At 37.0% G+C, this 26,634-nt stretch overlaps 1 protein-coding gene across 1 annotated transcript in view; it reads right to left on the bottom strand.

Annotated features, from left to right (window-relative positions):
* Nucleotides 1-23,185, bottom strand: part of RAB10 (RAB10, member RAS oncogene family) — a 63,082-nt gene extending 39,897 nt beyond the window's left edge. The window contains exon 1 of the mRNA XM_010948534.3: nucleotides 22,531-23,185. Coding sequence (XP_010946836.1) covers nucleotides 22,531-22,657 — 127 coding nt within the window. The 5' untranslated portion in view covers nucleotides 22,658-23,185. The remainder of the gene's footprint in view (nucleotides 1-22,530) is intronic.
* Nucleotides 23,186-26,634: the final 3,449 nt, after the last annotated feature.

Genomic DNA, 26,634 nt, shown 5'->3' with positions numbered 1-26,634 from the left:
TTAATGTATCTTGAAATGATAAACCATAAACATACTTATGAAAAATAACTATATTATCCAAAACAAAAATAAGCTTTGTGAGAAGAGTGGTATGACTGTACAGTTTTGTAACTTTAATGCCCAGCTTATTAAAAGACTACAATTGAATTATCGTATCTGCTTCAGCATTCAATCTGTTGCAATATGCAGTTTTGTTTGAAATGTATGAAGAATATGACATATATAAAGAAAGCCTAGTTGCATACAGATATGCAGTTGGAAAAAGAAGTATTTTAACAGTCTATTCAGATCATTCTAAATATTCTTCCTTGACACTACAAAACTCAACAAGTGGAATTTTCTTAAAGATTAGCTGCAATGTGGAATCTAAAATCATGTCAATGAATTTTTCATTCTGTTACATTAGATCCATCAATTACTTTACACTTTGAGTGGATTTTTTTAATCCATGTACGATTTTATAACATATATTGGTCATTTGGAAAAAAGTGGTTCACTAAGCTACACAGTCCTTCCAAATGTTGACACATCTCATTACATAACATGAAAAAATTCATATTTGTTAATATCACCATGGACCTCATCAGGAAAATCTCTAACAATTGGAAAGCTGTCAAGCTCATGGAAGCAGATTCAAGTTATCCAAATGTTTAATTTTCATTTAAAAGCATGAATTTGTCATTGGCAACAAATACTACTGTTCTATTCATCTGAGAAAGTGTCTGCCAAATACTCAAGTTTAAATAACCGTAGGACGCCAATTGTTCTTTCAAGGATAAATGGTGTTCCATGAAAACGGTGGTCAATTCAAACAATTTTACAAGGGTTTTTCCTTGGAACAACCATAACTGTCTCAGAATGAGGCAGAAATATTTTAATTTGCATCCCACTTTGTCACACAGAAAAAGATGTGTGTTCATAAGTTGAGATTTAATAAAAGTGAAAATTGTTTCATTAAGGACATTCTTAAGTGAAATTAAGCTTTGTTTTTCTCCTGTGCGTCCATGGTGGTGAAGAATATATAAGAATATAACTAGTCCAGCTAAATGCCACTGCCTTGATTCAAGCTTAAGACCAGCAATTTTACACACCACTGCTTCTGTACCATGGTGAAAATGGCAAATGGAATCTTAGAATTAATACGAAAATAGTTTTGACTTTCTGGTCAAAAATGATCCCCATGTGGGATCTGTGGAGATTCGAATTTTGAGAACCACAGAGGTACACTAACATTTATTGAGAATTTACATGCTGTACAATGTGCTGGACGCTTCCAGTATGAATTTCAGTTGCTCCCTGCAACAGTCTTCAAAGATGTGTTTTTTTAAACAGATGAGGAAATTTAGGTGGAGCCAAAAAACAAATTCAAATGTTTCTAATTGCAATGCTTCCTATTACCATGTTTAAAACCTGGCTCTGATATACCTGACATATTATCAAAAGCAAGTTATTTGCTTCATCACGTGAGATGATAATAGTTACACCTACCTTGCTCTCTTCACAGCATCGTTCAAGGCTAATAAGAAGCAGAAGTACTCTTTTCCTAAACTATATTAAGTAATATGAAACAAAAATCAATTCCAAAAAGGAAAAAAAAATCCTAGAGTTTCAAAAAGATGTACAGTCACTCTATCATGTGATTGTGAAAACTTACATACCTGTTTAAAAAAAGATAAAACCAAATTTAACACTGTATGCTCAAATCACAACTTTGATTTAATCTAATCTTTCCCACCATTTCCTACTGAGCTCTCTAGCTTATTCTTCTAAAGCAAGCTCTAATTTCTGAACTTCCCAGAAGAGCCAAAACCAAGTCCTCTATACTTTGTTAAAAGGCCAGGAAGTCAAACCCAGAAAGAGAGAACCTTAAGGTCAAGAAGGCCAACTACTGTGATAAAATCAAGGATGCATAACTTCAAGTCCAAGGAGCACGATCATTAAAATAACAGAGCTCTCACAGAATACCTGTAGTTATACAGCCATTATAGCTTAGTATAATAGGCAATGAAATGTAAAGATAAATCTAAGACTGACAAACACCAAAGTACAATGCTCTAAAACTATGACTGTTCAAAGCTATCTGAGTAAAGTTTTTTAAACGCTTTGTTATCTAAGACATTAATATCTTCAAGGTATGTCTCAAAAAGCTTGAATTATGTAAAAAAATAAATCTGAACATGCAAAGAAAGACTGCAATCCAAGAGTTCCAGGGACAGTTAGGATTATCTTTTTTAACTACAGATGTAAAGATGCAGTTTAACTGATGCAACTAGGTAGATTCTTGCTACTGGTGACAGGACCACTAGCTTCAATCACAATTCAAAGAAGAAATTAAGACTGCTTCTATTAGGGGGAGTGAGTATAGCTCACTAGTAGAGCACATGCTTAGCATGCACAAGATCCTGGGTTCAATCCCCAGTATCTCCATTAAAATAAATAAATAAGTAAATAAACCTAATTACCCCTTCCCCACAAAAAAACAAAACAAAAGACTACTTCTATTAAAGCCAACTTTTGGTGCATAAAAATCTCAAAGCATCTCAATGCTGTTTTGAGGGAAAAGAGATGGCACTGGACACTAAGAGTGTATTAACAGTCAAAATTAAAAATACATATATATGAGATTATAGACAGGTATGAGGCAAATCTGAAATTCTCAAATTTAAAACACCAGGAAGTGTATCAGTAGTCTTGTCCCTTAGCTATAGTACATTGTACTCTCTCCTCAATGACAAATCTGCATGAACTGATAAACTGCTCTGCAAAAAAACAAAAAACAAAAAACAAAAAACAAAAAACAAAAAAACCCCAAAAACCTTTTATTAAAATACAATAAATAAAACATACATACAACTCTTTCTTCTGACTTCTACAGAAGAGGTATGAAATGTCATTAAGTTTGTTTAGCTGGCTTTAATTAAGTCTTGCCCACACAGTCTGAGAAAATGACTCAGCAAGACTCAGACCACATGTTAACTAGAGTTAAGCAATTACCACAATTAAGTTAAACATACATTTCTCTAGCATGTCCAATTTACAGATAAAAAAAGAGACTCAGAGGTTAAATAACTTGCTTAAGCTCACAAAGCAAATTAACCATGATTAGAATTCTGTCCCCTGGCTCAATATTCTATTTGGCACTAAAAAACCATTTCCAAAAACATTAAAGGCTCACTGTCAGTCACCAAAAGGTACTGTCACATATACTCTCTCTCTCATGATCCTTAAAGATTAAGTCACTCAATATACAAACAAGAGTTTAAATAAATACACTTTTGATAAGTCTTTAGGAAATTCTGACTCCAGTCCATTCTGCACATTGTGTGGGCCAACCACCCTTTTAAAATTTGAATCTAACCATGTCACATCCCTGCTTAGACCTTCAATGGAATTCAGATCATTAGCATGGATTACCAGGCTCTAGATGATCTGGCCAACACCTACCTCCTCAACATCTACTGCTTCTGCTTGCCTTACCTGACTCACACCTGCAACACAGACCTTTCAGCGCTTTGAACTAGATAAACTTCTTCACTCATCATGGACCTTTTTATGACCATTTCCTGTTTGGAATGTTCTTCTTTCTCTCCTCTTTTCTCCTACCTAACTTCTAGTAATACCTCAGATATCAGCATAAATATCAATTCTTCAGGACCAAATTCCATTAGCCACCTCTCCATTCTTTGAAATAGATTAAGAATAAAAATCTGTGTATTTTGATTTCACAATGTATTTCCTATTCACAGCAATTATCTAACTAGAGAATTATTCTGATTTGGGGTTTTTGTTTGTTTGATGAATAAGTTAGTCCCAGGGTCACTACAAGTGCTTTCTAAAAACACCAAATAAGCCTTTATGTGAGCAACAAGCAGGAATACAAATCACCCTAAAGCATATGGTAAAAAGACTGGAGACTTTTCTAATGAGATTTTGGTTCACAACTGGACTTATAATTATGAAAACATTAGAGAATTAGACCTTGAGCAACTACTGGTCTTGCCATAGTTGCCCCTCCCCAATAAAGCTTTATGGATAAATAAAAAAATAACAAAAAACCTATGGAACACTTTATTTATAACTGTTACAAAAAAGCTGCAATATTCTACCAATTGGTGAAAGATAAGCTTTAGATGCTAAAATTCAGAAATACACCGACTTAACTTTAAAATCTGTGATCAAGCTGATGATAAATATGAATTCAGGCAGCGTGTAATTCCTGTTACATGTCATCAATCATACTTTGGAAATGTTTGAGTCTTTAAAGAACTAAATCTAAGTATCCTAAAATGGTACTGAACTTTTTTTTTTAAATAAATGAGTCTTCTAAATTTTGGTTGCATTTTTAAAAATCAGATAGAAGTATCTATCAAAGTATTCAATGAACTAAAATGTCAAAAACATCTTCAGATTTTGAAGCCTTTGACAAATTTCAGTTACTGAAATAAAAGTCTGCAAACACGGAAGTGTCAAACAAAAATGTCAACAATTTCCAATGTGTAAACCTGAAAATGCAACTTAGAGGACTGCAAAAAATTATATTTAAAAAACACAACCATACTGGAAAAAAAATTCTTGAGAGATATACAAGGGACCTAGAATTAGAGAAACAGCTAATAAAGGTACATGAATATGACAGAAGGAATATTCTGCCTGGGTCATGTTTTTAATAAATACTTGATGTTAAAAAAACAGTTTTACTTTAATAAATATTCATTTTTAAGAATTAAAAATTCTTATTTTTAAAAAGTTTTAGAATAGATTAATAATAGTATCAAGTATTTCAACAAATCATGTAACTATTTTTAGCACCCCCTTTCACTCTCAAGACTGTTTCAGTGTGTACAAAAAATTACATGATCACTCGAGGCATTAGGCATATTCATTTTTCTTCACTGTCTCTCCAAGACCGTCCACAGTGCCCACAGTGAGTGAGTACTGAATATATGTTTATTAACTGACTGAAGAGCTTATCCCTTCAACCTTTCTAATAGAGCTTATAAAGATTAGTAGAGACCTCACATAAATGAATTCACAAATAAAGGGGGGAAAATCCCCATCCCCATCATACCATTAACTATTTCACGTAAAGATATCATTAGTTACTAGTTGCCTAAATTTAGAACTCTAATGGGTCCCTTGCTCTCTCATCAGTCTTGTCCGCAACATCTAATGACATCAAATCTTTAATATCTTATTTCTCTCACCTTCCCAACTCAGAACATCATCTCTCTCTTGGATTCTACCCAGCATTTTGCAAGTCTGTCTCTCTGCCTCCATTAACTCCCATGTTAATAGTTTGGTATATATCTCTTCGTGTTCTTTTTCAGACATCAAAGTACAGACACAGTCATCCCTCGGTATCAGTGGATGCTCAAGCCCCTTACTGAAGACCTTCTATATCTGCAGATATAGTGGGCCAACTGTAGCACACTTTTTGAACAGAAAAAAAGTCCTACTTTATTTTTTTGATCTTGTTGCTTATTTTATATATAGAAGTTTGTATCTGCTAATCCCAAACTCCTAATTTATCCCTCCTCCACCCTCTTCCCCCTTTGGTAACTGTAAATTTGTTTTCTATGTCTGTGACTCTGTTTCTCTGTTTTGTAAATAAGTTCATTTGTATTATATTTTAAATTCCACAGAAGTGATATATGATATTTGTCTTTCTGACTTAAAATACAAGAACCATATTAGATATATACAAAACTGTGTTCAATATACAGTATATAAAAACGGTATGAAATAATATAGAGAAGTCAGGTAAGCAGATAAAGTGGACAGGGAAGACTTCACTGATAAAGTATTTGAGCAGACACTTGGAAGAAATGAGGGAATAAGCCATGCGAACACCTACAGAAAGTAGCTGAAGACAGAACAAGCACAAAGGTCCAGAGGAAGGAGTACGCTTGGCAAGTTCAAAGAACAGCAAGGCAGCTGAAATACCGGAGACTGGACAAAGCAATGAGTTAGGAATAGAAGATGAGAGCAGAGAGGTAACAGGAGATGAAATGACATTGAGCCCTAAATTCTCTGAGTGAGATGGATAACCACTGAAAGGTTCTGAACAGAAGAGTGACGTGATATCAATTGTTATATAAGCTACTGGAGATGTCCTGTCAAGAAGAGGAAAAGAAAGGGGGGAAAAAAGAAGAGGAAAAGAAAGGGAGCAGGGAGATCAATTAAGAAGTTTGTATAATAATCCAGGTAACAAGATGTCATGGACCAGGATGGTAGCAGTAGAGATAGTAGGAACTGGGGAAATTCAGAAGGCAGAGCCAAAAGAATCTGCTGATGTGGGATGAGAGGCATCAAAGATAATTCCAAAGTCTTTGGTCTTGACAAATATTTGAGTGAATTTCTACAATAGTCCAGGTCCTGTACAGGTTGTCCCATTATTCCATTTAAATCAATCAATTTTGCAAGGTAGACATTATTAGCCTCTGTCTAAAGAGAGGCTCAGAGAGATTTTAAAACCTGCCTGAAGTTAGAGATAACACATGTTAATTAATCAAATTTTTTTCACTACATCATCCTCCCCTTACCACAATGGCCACTACTCCTTAACTTCCTTGCTGGATTCCTATCCTGTCTACACTTAAACATTGGTATTTCTTACAGTTTTCAAAAAAGTCTTCTCTTCTCATTTCATATTCACTGAAGCCACTATGACTTCAACTACTTTAATTCTCCAGACTAGATTCTACCCCTTACCTCCCAGACATAATATACAAATGTCTACTGAACATATTCACCTAGAAATCCCTACAGGCACATGTCTCAACTCAAAAACTTACTATCATGCCTCTGAGACCTAACTCACATATTACCTAAGTTAGTGGTATCAATTCACCTAGCCAGTGGTAGGAGCATTAGGAATATGTGACATGGATCTAATCCTGCTACTCACTACCCCATCTATAGACAACCTGACTGCCAGATCATACAAGGCCCTTCACACTTGGCACCACATAACTTCTAAACACTTTATGCTCTAGACCCAAAATGCTGATAAATAGGGGACTGGTGGACTAAATCGTGATACATCTGATGAAAACTAGGTAGCAGTTCAAAAAAATGCAATTATTTAACACTCATAAGGAACAATCTCCAAGATACATTGTGGGGAAGGAAAAAGAGAAAAATATACAATTATTTCTGTGATGTATTTAATAGTAAAATCTTTAGCTTGTATGGAAATCATCTAGAGGGCTCTATCAAAATACAGATGGCTGAGTCCTACTCAAAGAGTTTTTGAGTCAACAGATGAGAAGTAGAACATGAGAAGCTGCATTTCCAGCAAGATACCCAATGATGCTAGTGCTGCTGTTAAGAGATCCACACTTTGAACCACTGTCTTCACAGTCACTGCACATTTCAAAAAATGGATCATTCTTTGTCAACTTTTAAGAAAATCAATCCACCACAGATTGTTCAAATTTCCCAATGGCCAAGGAAAGTCAAATACTGTCTTAAAAGCAAACCATCCATTGAAGCAGATTCGTGGCAGTTTTGTGAGAAAATTTAACTGACAAATAGCAAGGAGGATGAGCCAAGCTGCAATACTACTCCACAGTGCATTTCAAAATCTACAAAACAACATATGCACAGTTGCACTGCATGTATCATTGCATGTATCATGCAATAACCAAACAGGCACACTGACACCACTGCTTTACAGTTTATGTGTTTTACAGTAAAAGAGTCAAGAACAAATTAACAAAAAATTTTAATTATTTGCTCTGGAAATTAAGTTAGCTATAATGCTTTCCTTAAAATCAATGTTTAAAACCTCCACTTTTTTCTTTTCAGCCACTCATTTCCATCAACCAACAAATTCACCTAATAGCAAATTATAAAACAGACTGTATTTGAAAATACAGTTCCCTAACAAATTCTCACTCAACTGAGCAACGTTAAACTCAGCAAATTTGATGAAATCCAACAGAAGGTCAGGAAAAAAAGGCAAAATGTTTGAAGAACAGTCCACTCAGCAGGAACATTTTTATGGAGCTAAAGTATCCCAAAGGAGACAGAATGTCAAGGATGAGGATGCTACCTGAGACCAAGGAAAGTTTTGAAAGGGCAAACTGTGCTTAAACTAAATCACTGCTGGAGTTGGAAATCACCATTCAATAAGAAGACCACAGACTAGGGCAAAGAGTAAGAACACTGATATATGTATACTGCCTCATCACTAATGCTGTCAATACTGCTTGCTAAAGAGCATAACCTAGCAAAAAGTAAAAATCAGCTCAAGAAAATGTGTTGGGAGCTAAGGAAGAAAGTTTAAAATGACTTGTGATTAAAAAAAAAAAAAACCCTGTAATCTGTGACACCTACACATAAAAACATCTTAATAAGAAATTTTTTTCAGAAGAGAAACTGAAGAAAAATTAAAGAGGGGAAGTCATGATATTATAGTGTAAAATATCAGTTACACTGTAGTTTATCAAGTTAACACTGAAATTATTTCTATTTCCTTAAGCACACATGAACCATTAGTTACAAATACCCCACAAAGGAAACAGTTCACATGTTGCTTATAGTTACTTGTGCTATGTAAGATATTACTATTAAATTTTTATTAGAATATTTTATTATACAGAGAAATACAAACTGCTAGACTCTGATTTATGATCCAGAAAGCCCACTATTCTCAAGGGAGGCATATCAAATTGAGAGCATGGTTGACTTCCTGAAAGTCCATCTTGAAGGTTAGATATAAGCCAGTTTCACTAAGATGCTATTTATGGTTCTGACGTTCACATATCTCTGCAGACCCTTTTTGAATCCATTTAAAATAGAGAAGTTACTTCTTTAAATGTTTCATTCAATATGGAAAAAAAAATCCTTATATTTATCCCCCAAACTGGTTCACTCACATTTTAAAGGATAACCATGCAGCAATCCTAGTACTTGAGAAATGGTAAACAAATTTTAAATTTACCTGATCCAGGTTTATAAATTTTTAAAATTTATTTATGATTGTATTGTTTAATTATTTTATTTTGGTGGAGGGGGGAGGTAATTAGGTTTATTTATTTTTGGAGGAGGCAATGGATATTGAACCCAGGACCTTCTGCATGCTAAGCATGTGCTCTACTACTGGAGCTATACCCTCCTCCCAGACTCGTAATTTTGTTTGGATTATATTCACCCTCAGACTTCACTTTTCCATCAATGCATCCTAATTTTTTTATTTTATGAATATAAGAAATAATTTTTATTATATTATAATAAATCATTTATTCAGAATCTTGTGAAAAATTATTCCATAAAAGTTAAACTGTGATTATACATAAGGGACCAAAACTCATTTTTATGTCTCCAAAATATATCAAACTTTCTACCTTGACAGAGACTACTGAAGACAAAAGAAATTCTTCCTATTGGCTACAATCATCAATTCACAAATCTGTAATTGTACAGTATAGTAATACAACTTTTAATCTTCATTTTAGCTTTCCTCCCTAAGTGTGTATCTGGTCTCATTTCCACTCGCTGGACGTGTCACCTGCATAACAGCAAAAGTTCTGCTTCTCTGGACTTAGTAATTATGGTTAAAAATCAAAGTCAATAAGGCACTAAGAAAACACCAAGTACTGTATGTGGCTTTAACTTAGGGGATTTGTAAACATACTGTTTGTTTTGATCTGGACTGTATTCAGAGATCAATGTAAGACTAGCCTCTAGACACGTGTAGTGTTATTCACTAGCTGGCTGTTTAAAACTCTACATCTTAAAAAAAAAATTCTGTCTTTCTTGAGCTATAGCAATTATAACTCTGTAAGAAAAGAAAACACAATAGAAAAATAAGATGTCTTAAAGGGCATAAAGCTTGTATTTCCCACAAATGTGAAATGTCTTAGAAGAGCACCAAAGATACTGAGAATCAGATTCTAACTTCAAGTGCTGAGACAGCAGTGGTACTTTGGTACACTTTTCAAAATTCCCCACCAGAGCTAAAATTCCACGGGACAGGCACCAAGTCTGGACTACTCACCACTGCATCCCTGGTGCTCATAAGAGGGTGCCTGACACATTGTAAAGCCTCAATTTTTTTTTTAAATAAACAGCAAAAACTAAGGCTTACAGCTTAATTTCTTAATTTATTTTTGAAAAATGACTATGTTGCCCTTGAAATACAGATCTTTAATCTATTTTGAATGAGACACCACATCATATACAAACTCTCTTAAGAGACACAAAAGCAAATGTTATCAAAATATTGGCAACTGGTGAACCTAAAGGAAGGATATAAGGGGATTTACTATAAGACGTATCTTTTCTGTAGGTCTGAAATTTTTCAAAAAAGAAAAGTTTTTAGAACTCTTATTCACTTAAGCAAAGAGCTAATGCTTGAACAATTATTTTGATTTTATACTTACCTTCCATAGCACTCATGTCCATTTATTATGCTGAGTATATACCTCCACACACAAAAATATGCAAAAAGAGATAACTGGATTTTTAAAAGTTCACACATTCATTAATGTCTAATTTAAGGGAGGCAAAGGCAATTTAGTACAACTGAAAATATATAAAGAGGCAGAATAACTCAATACTCACACTTCATAAGGACAAATATTTACTGAGGAAGTTTCAAACCAACAAAAATCAAGAGTGGAACATGCTGGGGAAACTAGACAGCTACATGTAAAAGAATGAAATCAGAACACTCTCTAAAACTATATACAAAAACAGACTTAAAATGAATTAAAGACCTACACGTAAGACCGGAAATTATAAAACTTCTAAAGGAAAACACAAGCAGAACACTTTGACAAAAATCGTAGCAATATTTTTTTGGATCCATCTCCTAAAACAAAGGAAGTTATCAACAAAACAAAAAGACAACCTACTGAGTAAGAGAAATATTTGCAAATGATATGGCTGATAAGAGGTTAATATTCAACATGAACAGCTCAAACAACTCAACATCAAGAAAAACAAACAATTCAATTTAAAAATGGGCAGAAGAACTAAATAAACATTTTTCCAAAGAGGAAATGCAGATGGCCAACAGGCACATGAAAAGATGCTCAACATCACTAATCATCAGGGAAATGCAAATCAAAACCACAATGAGATATCACCTTACACCTGCAGAATGGCTATCATCAAAAGAACACAAATAACAAATGCTGGCAATGATGTGGAGAAAGGGGAACCTTCATACACTGCTGGTGGGAATGTAAATTGGTGCAGCCACTGCGGAAAACAGTATGGAGTTTCTCAAAAAAACTAAAATAGAACTACCACATGACCCAGCAATTCCACTCCTGGGTATATATATCTGAAAAAAACAAACACTAATTCAAAAAGATACAGTACACTCTAATGTTCATAGCAACATAATTTACAATTGCCAAGATATGGAAACAACTTAAGTGTCCATGAATAAACGAATAGTTAAAGAAGATGTGGAGTACTACTGGAATGGACTACTACTCAGCCATAAATAAGGATTAAATTTTGCCACCTGATGCAACATGGACAGACTTGGAGGGCATTATGCTAAGTAAAATAAGTCAGAGGCAATGATAAATACCTTATCATTCAATGCCAAGTGCTATAATATATGGGACATACTGAAATCCTGACAGATTATTAATTTGCTAAACCATCTATTTTGTTGTTTAGTATTCTATAAGACAGTATACATAAAGAGAAGAAGATTGAAATTTAAGACTGCAGTCACACTTTGTTCAAAAATCACAAAATACTTCCCCCTCAAGTAAATCAGCCAAGAATTAAACATCTAAATTAAAGCTCTTTCCTTTAAGTGGCACTGTTTTACAGTAGTGGAACTACTGATTCCCTACTGTATTCATTTGACTATCCTAAATAACAAAAATATCACTATTCTGAGGATGGACTGGATATGCACAAAAACAGTAGCAAAGTATCATTCACCCCTAATTCTACTGGATGTTATGAGTTAAAACATGGAATCAAAAATCATTTGGAGTAAAAAATTACTTCAAATTCCAGTTAAAACAGTGAAGATCTTTTTGACCCCTTCTCTCCAAAGTCACACTGAAACATTAAGGAAAACAAGAAACATAAAGTCTACCTTCATTTCAATGAATAGACACTGTAACTAACCACAACAGATGAAGATGAAGTTTACGACCTCAGAATCCACTGAAGATACCAAAGAGGAGCAAGCCAATTCACATCACAGAAACCTAGAAAAATTTAGCAATAGAAAGTATCAGGTACCAGGTGGAAAGTGAGGGCATGATTAAAGGTTTATATAAGGATACCCCAACGCCTAGCCTCCATCTCATATAGCCAGGTAGTACCACTCCTCAAGACCTAGTAGAAGTCTAAAGGTTTATTCTCTAGAAAATCTGAAACAGACACACTCTGAATTCAGGAACAAGATGCTCAATAGAGTGTGGAGATGAAACTAAAAACAGGGAGATTAAAAAACCCCACCCATGCTTACAGAGCTTGTAAACATCTTTTCAACCACTCATTCTTAATTATGAATGTATACCCTAAAATCACCAATCATTTGAGGAAGAACTCTAAAATAAAATGTAGAATAAAAGAAACATGGGGCTAGGAAGCGGGGAGTGGGCATGGAAAACTTAAAAGGAAAAAACAGCCATGAAATGGAAGAAAATATCAAATAAACCATCTTCTAAGAAAAGATACTATATTCATAAAAGAACAGAATGCTTAAAAAACAAATTTTAAGGAATAAAAAAGAAAAAGCATTAGAAACTTAAACACATTACAGCTGAAATAAAATCTTCAATAGAAAAGTTAGAAGATAAAGTAGAAGAAATCTCCCAGAAAGTAAACAAATTAACAAAGCTGGAAAATAGGAAATTATACAATCAATCCAGGAAGTCCAACAACCAATTAAACACAGAAAATAAAGGGATAAAAATCATGGAAGGGGAAAAAATGTAAGAAAGCCAGAAGTCATGGACCTGTAAAGGAAAGGCCCACCAAGTATAGAGAATGATGGGATTTACTACTAGGAAAGAAGGAAAGAAGGAAGGAAGGAAGGAAGGAAGGAAGGAAGGAAGGAAGGAAGGGAGGGAGGGAGGGAGGGAGGGAGGAAGGAAGGAAGGGAAAAGAAAAAAGAGAAAAAGAAATACCTACCCACTGAGGTACATAATCTGTTACCATGAATTCAAAAATTTAAAAATCAAAAAAATTCGAGACAAACCAGGTAATAAACAATGGGTAACTAGAATGTCATGGGACTTGCCAGCAACATCAGAGGGTAGAAGACAAGAGTAATGGTTTCAAAATCATAAGGGAAAATTGTTTTCAAACTATAATCCTAGGCTGTCAAACTTTCAGTTGAGTGAAAGGTAAGAATTTAGACACTGACAAACATGGAAAATCTCAAAAAAATTTCCCTTGCCATGCACCCTTTTTTAGCAAGAAGCCACTAGAGGATAATATACAATCCAAGGCAGTAAACCAAAGACAGTATCACACACAAGAAAGAGACTAAGAGAACTGAAGCAGGAAGGAAAAAGACCTGGTGGGGAGGTATATTCCCTCATGTTTTGACTGTGCAGAAATTCATTTTGAGAGGTTGTTGGAAGATGTAGGAAGACTTGATAATGAATAAAGGAAATTAATCAAATAAAGAGAACTTTCAACTTCAGAGAAAAGGAAACAGTCATAATAGACTATCTGGCTTGACAGGGAATATTCACATGGGCATATTAATGTAACCACTAAATAATCAATTTAACAAAAAAATTGGGATAAAGACTGGGAAGAGATTATAAAAGGTTAAATTTTTATCTAACATTAAGTTAATGACGTAAGAGATGGCTGTATAGTATATCATTTTAAAATACAGAGGTATATAACAGAAGTGCTAGAAGAGGCTTCTAAAGAACAAGATTAGAGATGGAGAGGGGATGGGACAGGAAATTGCTTTTTTTGTTACCATAAATCTTTTAGTAGTTTATTTAACTTCAAATATGTGTATATATCACTGATAAAAATTAATTTTAAAAACCTTTCAGCACAGAATAATTTAAAAAGAGTCAATCACTAAGTCAACTTTCAAATCCTATAGGGTCACAGAGCATCTGTGAAGCCTTCAGAATATCTGCATCAACTGAATGACTACACGAAACTTTAAAGAAGAAATAAAAAAGCCTGCACAATCACTAATGGTACTGGAGCAACCAAATATTCATCCATGGACAAAAAAAGAATCTCAACCTAAACCTCATGCCATGTACAAAAATTGACTCAAAATATATCAGGCTCACACGTAAAACATAAAACTATTAGCCAGAAAAAAAAAAAAAAAAAGGAAAGAAAATCTCTGGGATCTAGAACTAGATAGAATTCTTAAGACACCAAAAGTATGATCTATACAAGGAAAAATTAATAAATTCAACTTAACCTAGATTTAAAATTTTTGCTCTGCGAAAGCCCGTATGAAGACGGGGGAAAAAAGCTACAGACCAGAAGAAAATACTTGCAAACCACATATTCAACAAGGGACTAGTATCTAAAATGTATAAACTCTCAAAACTCAATAGTTAAAAAAAAAAAAAAGAAAGAAAGAAAGAAAAGAAACAATCCAATTAGAAAATGGGCAACTGACATAAATAGCTATTTCACTGAAGACTAAACAGATGGCAAACAAGAACGTAAAAAGTTTTTTCAACACCTCTGCCCACCAGGGAAATGCAAATTAAAACCACAATGAGATTATCATTACATATTTACCAGAATACCTAAAACACAAAACAGTAACACCACCAAATGCTGGTGAGGATGCAGAGAAACTGGATCACTCACACACTACTGATGGAAATGCAAAATGGTACAGCCACGCTGGAACTAGTCTGGTAGTTTCTTAAAAGCTAAACATGCAATTACCACATGACCCAGTAATTGCACCTAATAGGCATTTATCCCAGAGAAATGAAAATTTATGATCATACAGAAACTTACAAACAAAAATTCACAGCAACTTTATTTATAACAGACCAAAACTGGAATCAGCCCAGATGTTCCTCCATGGGTGAATGGCTAAACAAACTGTAGTTTTACAAGATATTGAATATAGTTCCCTGTGCTATACAGTAGGAACTTGTTGTTTATCTATTTTATATATAGTAGCTTGTATCTGCTAATCCCAAACTCCTAATTTATCCACCGCTTCCCCCTTTGGTAACCATAAGTTTGTTTTCTATGTCTGAGTCTGTTTTGCAAATAAGTGCATTTGTATCATTTTTTTAGATTCCACATATAAGTGATGTCACATACACATACACACACAAAAAACTGTAGGAAATAAATATCATGGAATACTATTCAACAATAAAAAAATAACTACTGATGCACACAACTTGGATGAATCTCCAAGGAATTGTGCTGACTGAATGAAAGCACATCTCAAAGGTTACAATCTTTATGATTCCATTTATATTACATTTGTGAATAACAAAATTTTATAAGTGGAGGACAAATTTTTGGAGAGAAGTAGGGGCAGAGGGAAGAGAAGGATATAGTTTAAAAAGAACAAAAGGAAGCCCTGTCCCTTGGAACTGTTCAGTATCTTGACTGTGGTGGTGGCTACGTGAAATCCTCACAAGTGACAAAATTGCAGAGAATTTAATAAATACTCACACACGAATGAGTACAAGTAAAACAAGAGAAATCTGAGTAAGACTGGTGTGCCATGCCAGATGACAATATTCTGGTTGCGATATTGTACTACAGTTTCACAAAATGTTACCACTGGGAGAAACTGGGCAAAGTGTACAAGGGATCTCTCTGTATTATTTTTTACAACTGCATGTGAATCCACAATTGCCCTAATAAAAATGTGAATAAAAAAAAAAGTCTGTATAAGCATTGCTATTGATATGAAAGAAACAAGTCAACACTGTCCTCTGTTCTGATTTTGATACGTTGTACATTCTGGGTCTCTAGAATAATGGTCTTTCCATTTTCTAATGTTTTACAACCTTGGATGCTCTGTTTCTGGGTCATATTGGAAACTCAGTGTTCCATCACCAGTTGCAGTTTTCCTAAAAAACATGGGTTTTCATCTCTGAAAAGGATAAACATCAAGCAATCACTTTTGCCTGTAACCCAAAATACATGGCACTATCTTCAAAGAAAATATTTCTCTCATTTCAGATTTCCCTTCAGATGAGTTTTCTTCACCAAAATTTTACTCTAATCATCTTTTCAAATTCCAATTCTTATAATCCAAATTTAAATAACTTTATTTCATTAACCCCCCATATTTACTTTTTTGAAGGAAGCAAATCCATGACCTTTACTGTTATCAGTCTTATTTCAGACAATGTTCTCAACACTCGACAGCTCCTTTACATTCTTCCTTTATGACTGAACCATCTCCATAAGCAGTTTTCCCATGCAGATCTCTTTAGCTAATCATTCAATTTCTATTTTGTGCTAAATAACGGTCTCCTATTTGTAAATCAACACTCGACAAGCCTCTATTTCTCTCTTAATCACAGCTGCTACCACAGCACTGACTGGGCATCTCTGTACTGTTAAAAGTTGAAGCAGACTGTCAGTATTTCTCCTATCATTCTTTCCCTTTTACAAACCAAACAGGAATATCAGAATTTCCTTTGCCACATCTAGTATACCATTATACACCATAATTCTTGAAAATAATTATTTCTAACATTATCAGCTCAGCTCTGCTACATTATGCTCTAAGTTTGCAAAGGACAAGTAACCTGAACAAACACCTAGATATTCGGTGCTGAGACTTGTTACTTCTCCACTTCTGTCAAAACAAAGACAAAATAGCAACAACAAACCACTGCAACTCCACTTTTCAAACTGAAATTGATGAGTAGGAGAATCATGCTATCATTAATTTTGTTTTCAAATAAAACAATGACATTCTCAGGATGTGAAACAGGGCCATGAACACGACTGGATCTAGATTTTAGTCAAAACTCTTTCACTAATTAGCCATATAATCTTTTGGAAGTTACTTCACTTCACCAGTCTCCATTTCCTGACTCTTAAAATTCATTGCAGGGTTCTTTCCTGTTAATATTCCATGATGCTAATATTCCAAGTTCTATGTAGATACACACAGCAAAAAGACAAACCTGCTTTCAGTATGCAAAAGTACAGACCAGTGATACTAAAGCATGAGAAAGTGAGGAGCTATCTGTGACTAAGTACTCTTTTAGAGAGCTGCATCAAGTGTCAGAGTTTTTGTCTTTTGGGTTTTTTTTTTTTTTTTTGGTAGTAAAATATACATAAAACTGACCACTTAAGTCATTTTTAAAAATTGAGGTAAAACACACACACACGCACAAAATTTACCAACATTACCAGTTTTAAGTGTACAGTGCAACAGTCTTACGTATATTCACATTGTGCAAACAGACCTCCAAAACTTTCTCATCTTACAAAATTAAAACTATATCCATTAAATAACTCCCTATTTCCCCCTCCCCCCAAGTCCCTGGGAGACTATCACTCTTTCTCTCATTCTACTTTGTTTCTATGAATTTTATAACTTTAAATATCTCAAGTAAGTAGAATCTTGCAATACTTGTCTTTTTATGCATTTTAACCTTTTTCAGTGTACCATTCAGTGGCATTAAATATATTCACATGGTTGTGCAACTATCACCACTATCCACCTCCACAACTTTTCATCTTCCCAAACTGAAACTCTGTAGACTTTAAGCAATAATTCCCCATTAACTGAAATTCGGTACCCATTAAGCAACAACTTCCCATTACTCAGTCCCCAAGCCCTGGAACTACTATTCTACTTTCTCTATGAACTGACCTATTCTAGGCGCCTCATGTAAGTGATTTTATACAGTATTTGTCCTTTTGTGCCCGACTTCTTTCACTCGGTGGTGTTTTCAAAGTTTACCCATGTTGTAAAATCTATCAGAATTTTATTTCATTTTAAGGCTGAATAATAATATTCCATTCTATGTATATCCTACATTTGGTGTATCCATTCGTTTATGGACATTGGGGTTTTTTCCACTTTTTGGCTATTGTGAATAATGCTGCTAAACAGACAATAACAAGTATGGGTGAGGATATGGAAAAATGGAACCTTGCTGCAGTACTAGTGAGAATGTAAAACAGTGCAGCCATTGTAGAAAACAATATGATGGTTTCTCAAAAAATTAAAAATAGAATTATCACATGATCCAGGAATTCCACTTCTAGGTATGTACCCCTAATTGTATGAGGAAGTTCATTTTTTATGTCAGTCATCCTAATGAGTGTGAAGTAACATCTCACAGTGCTTTTGATTTTTATTTCCCCAATGACTAGTGATGTTGAACATCTTTCCATGTGCTTATTTGCCATTTGTGTATCTCCTTTGGGAAAATATTTAGTTTTTAACCAATACTAAGAATGTGTTCAAATGAAAGAAAGTCCTTAGACATTCTGGTATTCCTGCAGCATGAGCTACTGCCTGAGTATCACAACAAAGTCCACATATATTTAATGCGGAAAAGGTTTTGTTCACTTCTCTCAAAAGCAGCTTCTCCATAATGGGCTGTTCAATTTAATCAACCAATTCTCAAATGGAGGTTAGTGGAGCAAAACACTCAGAAAGACAACAAAAAGGATGCACAAACATTGTAACTCTCCCAGAAGCAAGAGCGTTTACCAATTTTTTGCAAAGAACCCAAAGAGATGGGAATTCCACTTCCCAATGAAAGATGTTCCCTACAGAAAAGGTATGAAGTCTAGGGGTAGGGGAAGGATTAACACCACCAAAAGGTAACATTTTCAGTAAACCAGCCCACTAAAAATTTCTGCTTTGGGACAAGTCCATATAAGCACCATGTCACTAAAGGGTAATGCTTTCCTGAGCTCATACTGCCAAGAGGGTTATATCCAAAACTACCAGTGTAATCTGCTCATCCAAAACCAGTTAACTCTCTTTATCAAATACTTTTCAAGCAATCTTTGGATTTCCAAGACCAGTTTTACCTTAAAATTATTCTATTAGCCAAACAGCTAACATTCTTAAGTAAAATCTGATCCCAATCTACTACACATATTTAATGCTCAGAAAATAAACAGAAGGGAATTTACTAAAATAAAACTAGCCAATTCTACATTAGAGGATCCTGATTATAATTACTACTTATAATTACTACCTGTCTGCCTGCCTTCATTCCGTATTTATCATGCACTGACTAAATGCAGGGACTCTTCTAGGTACTTAGCATCTATTGGGGCGGGGGTGGGGTGGGGTGGAAGGGAGACAAAGCTCTCTGACCCTGTGCAGCTTATACTCCAGTGCCCTTGTATTCACTTTGAGATTGGTGAGTGTGGAACATACAAGTAATTCATTTTTGCAACTGTCGGCAATAAATCTGACCATAAATATAATTTCTGACATAGATGTATGGTAATTGAAAGTATACAGAAAAAGTGAAACACAATAGTCTTTGTGAGTACTGTAAATAAGCACCATAAACCTATAAAAATTCTTCCTTCCAAGAATCAATAACCAACAAGTAAAATAACTGTGCCTAAAATGAGGGCTGTGGCCTTGTATCAGCAACTTGGCCCTTCTAAACCCCTGCAAGGTAACTACTTCTATTTAAACTTCTCAAAAAAGAAGTTTTGGCAGTCAAGTCACAACTCAAATTTCAGTATCATTCATAATTAGAGAATGCTCTAGATTAAAAAAAAAAAAGCAAAGCAAAACCAAAAAAACTCATAGTCAACTAATGAAATTTAAAACGTCCTAAAAGTAGTATACATTCCCAGTATCTCTAATCATCTGCAGATTAACCAACTGGCTAGTATATACTGTTTAGACATGCATTGTCTAATATGGTAGCCACTAGCCACATGTGACTAATGAGCACCTGAAATGTGCCCAGTCTAAACTGAAATGAGCTGTAAATATACACAACAGAGAAAAAAGTAAAATAGTTCAACTATTTTTTAATCTTGATTACACAACAAAATGTAAGACTTTGGATGAGTTAAAATATATTAAATACTTCTTTTACTTTTTTAATGTGGCTACTAAAAAATATTATCTACACGACTCATATTTCTTTTGGATAGCACTGGTGCAAGATAACAGCAGACTTCGAAACCTGCGCATAGAGCCAATACATACAACGTGCTGGAGCTGTACTCAGAATTTTATACTCATGTATTTATTCACTTCTCAGCTTACACTGTTCAACATATCTTACGTATCAAAATATCAAACATTTTTACATCAAAATATGAAAATTTCAGAGTCTAAAGTGAAAAAGCAGAGCACTAACAAATATTTGAGTGACCACCTTGTGCAGGGCATTCAATCCATAAAGTAACTTGTTCTGCCACACTTAGGCAGCATAAGGGTCACATTTCAGTATATAGCTAATATGCATGCACTGTCTTTCCACAGTATGTCTGGCACCATTCTAGGCGCTTTGCTTTCATTTACCCATAAAATCCTCACAAGTACCCTATGCAGTAGGTACTATTGTTAACACTATTTAAAGAAGAAACTCAAAAAGACAGAGGTTAAGTAACTTACCATAGGCCTACAACTAACAATCTGTGTAACTAGGATACCAACCCAGAAGGCTTGATCCAAAATCACCACGTTTTCCCTAGTGAAAAGACTACACAAAAAGATTGTCATTATCTTACAAGACTGGGTTTTAGTTGTGGGTATACACCAATTACAAAAAGACTGGAGTAGACGGAGTTCATGTTTTGCTTCCTACTCTCCACCCCTACCCTTCTCAATGGCAGGTTAAAGTTGACCACATGAATTAAATCCCTGATCTTACTACAGGTTTATTCTACACTCCCTTTTCCAGAAAGGCCCTATCCCACTCCTCTGGTCCAAATCCTATCTGTCCTTCACTTCATTTTAGACACCAGCTCCAAGGAAGCCTACTCAGACTCCCCACCCCTACATAGGCTAATCACCCCTGCTCCCTATGCTTACCCACGCTGTAGCACTTTCCACACTCTACTGTGATTGTCCTCACTAGACTGCTCAAGAGGTCTATTGGGTTCACCACTTATCTATCCCCAGTGCCTAAAACCGTGCCTAGCATTAGGTGTTCAGTAAATATTTGCTGAACTATCTAACCACCTGACCCACCCAGCTATAGCTAAAAGTGGAATATTAAAAGTAAACTTAGTGGTAGGAAGTGCTAACCCACAGGCAGAGCACAAGTTCTAAGTTTCATGAAATTTATGACAGGTCTGAGAACAGCATGACACTAAGGAAATAATGATTACAAAGGCCCCTCCCCCCAGATAAGGGAGTAAAATCAAAATCTATTTAAAACGATCACTTGCCCGATTTAATTTCAGCATAGTTCATTTTATGAGAATGAATTAAGCAGCTGACAAATATTTATCATGACATCCAAATCAACGATTCTAGTAATGCAGTAAATTGTTTGAAATCAGTTTACTTTTGACAATTCCCAGAGTTCAAAGCCTGCAATTGCTTTTTTAAAAACACCTCAATATAAAAGTAGTTATACTTAAAGATGAGTTTCATTGCCCTCCCCTACGTTGCGTGCTGGGCCCCAAGTGACAGGGATAACCATGTATGTGTCCTTTAAGATATTTATTATGCGTGGGAGAAAAAAATGTTTCACAGACAACTCATTTAACACAATTTGTGTTAATGCCACTAAATTTTCTCAGCAGAGTCACAAGGGACTTTCCTAGAGCCTTCCCTTTTCTTTTCCTAAAGGGGAAACCTATTTAAAAGGTCAGTCTTTAGCTCTTACTTTCACACTAAATAATTTTGAAACATGAGGTGAAAGTATATTCAAAGTCCTAAGGCTATGACTGGCAAAACACTTCCCTGTAAATTCTAGCGTAAAATAGAAGGGAGAACTTCATTCTTTAGGGTTCGAGGACAGAAACTGATCATCTCCATCAGATTCCTGATTCTGTGGATGTCTCGAAGAGCACTGAGCAAACAAGCCATAAAGTCCCACCCCAAGCACGAAGAGCCTCCGATTGTTTGACACATCAATGGATTAGTCAACGTGGGGCAACTCACTTCTAGAACTCCCTTCTAATTTGTTTTAATGACTCCTAACACAAATCCTCAGGTTTCCTCTAAGTTACGACCATATGGAATCTTCTCTTTGCTCTCAAGTATAAATTCAGGCCTTTACCAAATGATTCCTACTGTTTCAATCCCAGTCACCAAAATAAATCCCTTACAAATATCGTACATCTAGTAACGCCACACAAACATGGAAAAAGCCAATTCCATTGCTTAAAGAAATAGGGTTCTGGAACGCTGCTAATGCTGCATATTTTGTAACAGCAACACTGAGCAGAGTGGGAGACGTGAAAGCAAAAGACCGGATGGAAAGCATGGGAAGACCCCACCCCAGAAAGCTCGATTCAAACAGTTACTTGGGTCTGTCGCTTGGAATCGGAATCACTGAAACAAAGGCGTATATTACGGGAAACAAGATGTCTGGAGTAAAAGAAACCCTTTGCAGCTGCAGAGACCGTATACCATCCTCCCACAGGTCTTACCTATGGTGGAAATAAAGGTGGTATTGAAGGCATCATCCGAAAAACGAAAAAGGACGCAGGTCTTCCCCACTCCCGAGTCCCCGATCAGGAGCAGCTTAAAAAGCAGGTCGTACGTCTTCTTCGCCATTGGGAGGAGCGGCTCAGGCTCTCGCCGCCGGCGGCCCCAAGGGATCGGTCCCTCTCACTATGGCCAACTCCTCGCCCGGGCGTTCTCAGGCCGGAGGACCGGGGAACCGTGGGAAAAAGGAGGGCTCGAAAGGGCGCGGGCGACCTAGGAACGACCTCCTCGAGGAAGCCCCGACGGTGGCGGCGTCCGGTGCCTCTGAGGGCGGCGACCGCAGCTCCGCAGCCTCTCCCAGCCGCTCCGCCCGGTTCCGGGGAGTCGGTCGGGACAAAATGGCCTCCCCTCCCCCCTCAGGGCTGCTCGGCCGGGACGCTCCCACAGGCAAGCGAGCAAGCTCAGCCGTCGAGGGAGCGCAGCAGGCGTGAGGACAGTTTGTCTCCCGAGCAGCAGTCCACGCTAGGACGCGGCGACGGCAGCGAAGGCGGACACCGAGCCGACGAGCTCAGCTACATAGCCACAGGAAGCCAAGCCGCCCCGGCCAGAGCCACCTTTTCCCCGTGCCCTCTCACGCCGGCGTGCGCGCTGCCTGAGACGCACGCAAGGACGTACGCCCGCCCTCCCCTCGCGCCCTCGCCCTGCGGTCCGCCTCTGCGCACGCGCGCCAGAGGGTGTTGGGGCCCGCGGGGGCGGAGAGTGGCGCTCTAGGTCTCCGAGCCTCTGTCCAAGGCCCCGCGGAGACGAGAGAGGGGAGGGGCGAGAGAGGGCGAGGCCTCGGGCGCGCTCCCTGTGGCCGCCTGATAGGACGCGCGATGTTACGAGCCCGCCCTGCGGGGAGGCGCTGCCTAGTGACTGCGCAGGCGCGGCATGCAGAAGTAGCCCCTTGACACCCCTCGTTTTCCTTCCTGTGGTCGCTTTCGGGGCTGTGCTAAGGATGCTTCGAGCCGCGTTTGACGTGTGTGTCGAGCTGAGGGTTTCGGCGCAGCCACGGGTTTGGGTGGCCGTATGTCCCTGTGTAGCTGTAGCTCGTAAACGCGAGAAAAAGTAGCGCCCTGGGTCATTTAACAGCCTCTTGGCTAAAAGGAGGCGAACCCTGGAGTGCCCTCCTCGAGGCTGTCGTGACAGGGGAAACATTACAGGTTTATCCTGGTTTACTTAAGGAGCAAGAGTTGGCGTTCAAGAGAGCAGGAGTTTGAAATGGGAAAAATTGGCCACGCTGCTCGGGTTGGGATGATGTAATCTGTCTTGGAGGGCGAGAAGAGGGCCGAGAATACCTGGGCGCAGGGAGAACCTCCCCGCCAAGTGGAAGCGTAGGTACTGTGCTCTGCTTAGAGAACCCGGTATAGAACTTGGCCGTCCTTTCGGAATGGGGAGAGCCCGAGAGCACTGTACAGAGGAAGCGGGGCCCTTCCCTGCCGCCAAAGTCGAACCACCAGTGTCCCAACCCCAACCCCAAGCTGCCTGTCTCTTGCACTTTCTTTTCATACGCGTACCATCCTTCCTTCCCTCTCACTATCAGTCTTTTGTATACCTCCCCTTTCCTCTTCCTTTCTGTGGTTTAAATATTCGTACTCCTGCCCTACCTTTCTCGGTATGCTTCACTGCTCCAAAGCACACCTAGGGTGTGATGGTAGAGTAGTTGAACCTGGTGGGCTGGTTCAACCTGAAACGGGAGAATACCCTGAGCCGGGAGAATATCCTGAGACATCTGGAAGGCAAGAAACAGAATGGAGAAAGAAGTAAAAACAGCACTTTTACACCCTACCACCACCACCAAAATGTTTGTATTTTTAATACATAATTAAAATTAGTCTTTCAGGCAGTTAGGATAATCATGTTTCAGTCTCCCAGTCTTTGAAGACTTGTCTTAGGGTCCTCCTTCCCAACCACCTCTAAAGCTTTGTTACTGAAGATGCTCGTCTTCTCTGATATATCTTGCTTTTCAGTTTGTTTCTGTGATTGCTCTTGCAACTTAAACTTATCCTCTGTGAATCATTCTTTCTCCAGTTGGGAATGTCTTGTTAGGGTAATACCAACAATTCTAAGGGAGCCTAGACCTGCAAATCACAAAATGAGCTATGTTTAGTGCTTCACAGTTTTGTTTTCATGAATTCAGTAATAACATTTAGCACCTCAGGAAAATCTTCAGTGTTAGCTTGATTCTTCCTTTCGAGATAGTTTGATTGACTCAAGCCCCAATGTTGTGAAGCATTTTAGAAATGTTATGATTTTTAAATGTAGAATGCCTCATTAATTCCACTACATAAATGTTGGGGATAGTGGGCAGCTAAAAATGAAAAATAATTTAAAAAAATCATTCTTTATCACAGTCATTTCCAACAGTTTTATCAATTAGAGCCTTTTCTCCACGGACTCAATAATCTGGGGTTTTAGGAATTAATTATACTTACAAATTTTATTTATTGGGTCAGGATCCTAGAAGTTTAGAGCTGTCATATCTTTTTCTTAAATACCATTATTGCGGTATGGTTCCTGTACAGTAAACTACACATATTGCAGATGTACAATTTGATGAATCTTGAGAGACGCATAAATCCATGAAACAACCACCACAATCAAGATAGCTAACATTTCCATCATTCCCCAAGAGGTGCAAATTTCAAACTCCCGATTTATCCCTTCCCACCCTCCTTAACCCCTGGTAATCATAAGTTGTTCTCTATGTCTGTGAGTCTGTTTCTGTTTTGTAGATACATTTATTTGTGTCCTTTTTTTTAGATTTTTTAAATTGATGTATAGTTGATGTACAATATTAAGTAAGTTACAGGTGTACAATATAGTGATTTGTAATTTTTAAAGGTAGTACTCCATTTATAGTTATTATAAAATATTGGCTATATCCCTTGTGTTGTACAATGTATCCTGGTACTTTATTTTATACCTAATAGTTTGTACCTCTTAATCCGCTACCTCTATATTGCCCCTCCTCCCTTTCCTGTCCCCACTGGCAACCACTAGTTTGTTCTTCATATTCTTGTGAATGTTTCTTTTTTGTTATATTCACTAGCTTTTTTGTATAGAGCTATCATATCTTTTATAACTTTTTCTTCTTTTTTCGCCCCACCCCTGCCCAGCCCGTGGGAGTCAGGGCTTTAAAACTCCTTTAATTTTTTTGTTGTTGTCATTGTTGTTGCACATTTTGGTTTTGGTTTTGGTTTTGGGGGCGGTAATTAGGTTTATTTACTTATTTATTTTAATGGAGGTACTGGGGATTGAACCTAGGACCTCATGCATGCTAAGCACACACACTACCACTGAGTTGTACCCACCCCCCATTAGAGTAGTCATATCTTTTAAATCACAGTTCAACTCTTGCACTTAATTTATAGATGTCTAAGGCTCAGAGAGGTTAGGGACTTGCTAGAGGTCACCCTGGTAGTGGCAGAGCCAGCACTATATGCCCAAGGAAAAAGGGAAGAAAACCTCCATGGGACATCATATTATGTGAAGGTGAGAATTGGAAGGCTCAGCTAGGACTTAGTTTTTGGCTTCCCTAAAGTTCATTAAAGGTTTTGCTGGAGTGAAGCCTAAGCCTTAAGCCACCTCTACCACTGAAGCCTCTAGAGTGATCAAGGCGTGATCTCTGAGTCTAGGAAAAAGAATAAAGGGGGGGTCTTTGTAGGCCTAAAAGGTAAACCTAGAGTTGTGAAGTAATATGTGATGACTTGAAACTTAGTGAAAGAAAATACCAATGTAATACCAGCTTAGGGTTTATACCTTTTTTAAAAAAATTACTCCATGCAGAATCTAATCCAAATGTTTGCAAAGCCAAGACAGAAAATAGTTATATTTACATGTCCATGCTAGAAGTAATTATTTCTATATTTTTTCTGGAAAACACACGGCTGGCCAGCTTATGGTTCCAAGTCTTCAGTTTCAACTCTCAGGACATGCCTCAAAAGATATTGATTCAGGATCATCTTTATCACTCTTCCCACATATATTTTCCAGCCTCTCTACCTTATTTCTTCCTCTTTAATTCCTCTGCACCTTGCTCTCTCTCTTCTTAAGAATGGATTCTT

The sequence above is a fragment of the Camelus bactrianus genome, chromosome 15, assembly GCF_048773025.1.
Source record: "Camelus bactrianus isolate YW-2024 breed Bactrian camel chromosome 15, ASM4877302v1, whole genome shotgun sequence".
Classification (NCBI taxonomy): Eukaryota; Metazoa; Chordata; class Mammalia; order Artiodactyla; family Camelidae; genus Camelus; species Camelus bactrianus.
This window is presented reverse-complemented; position numbering and strand designations above follow the sequence as displayed.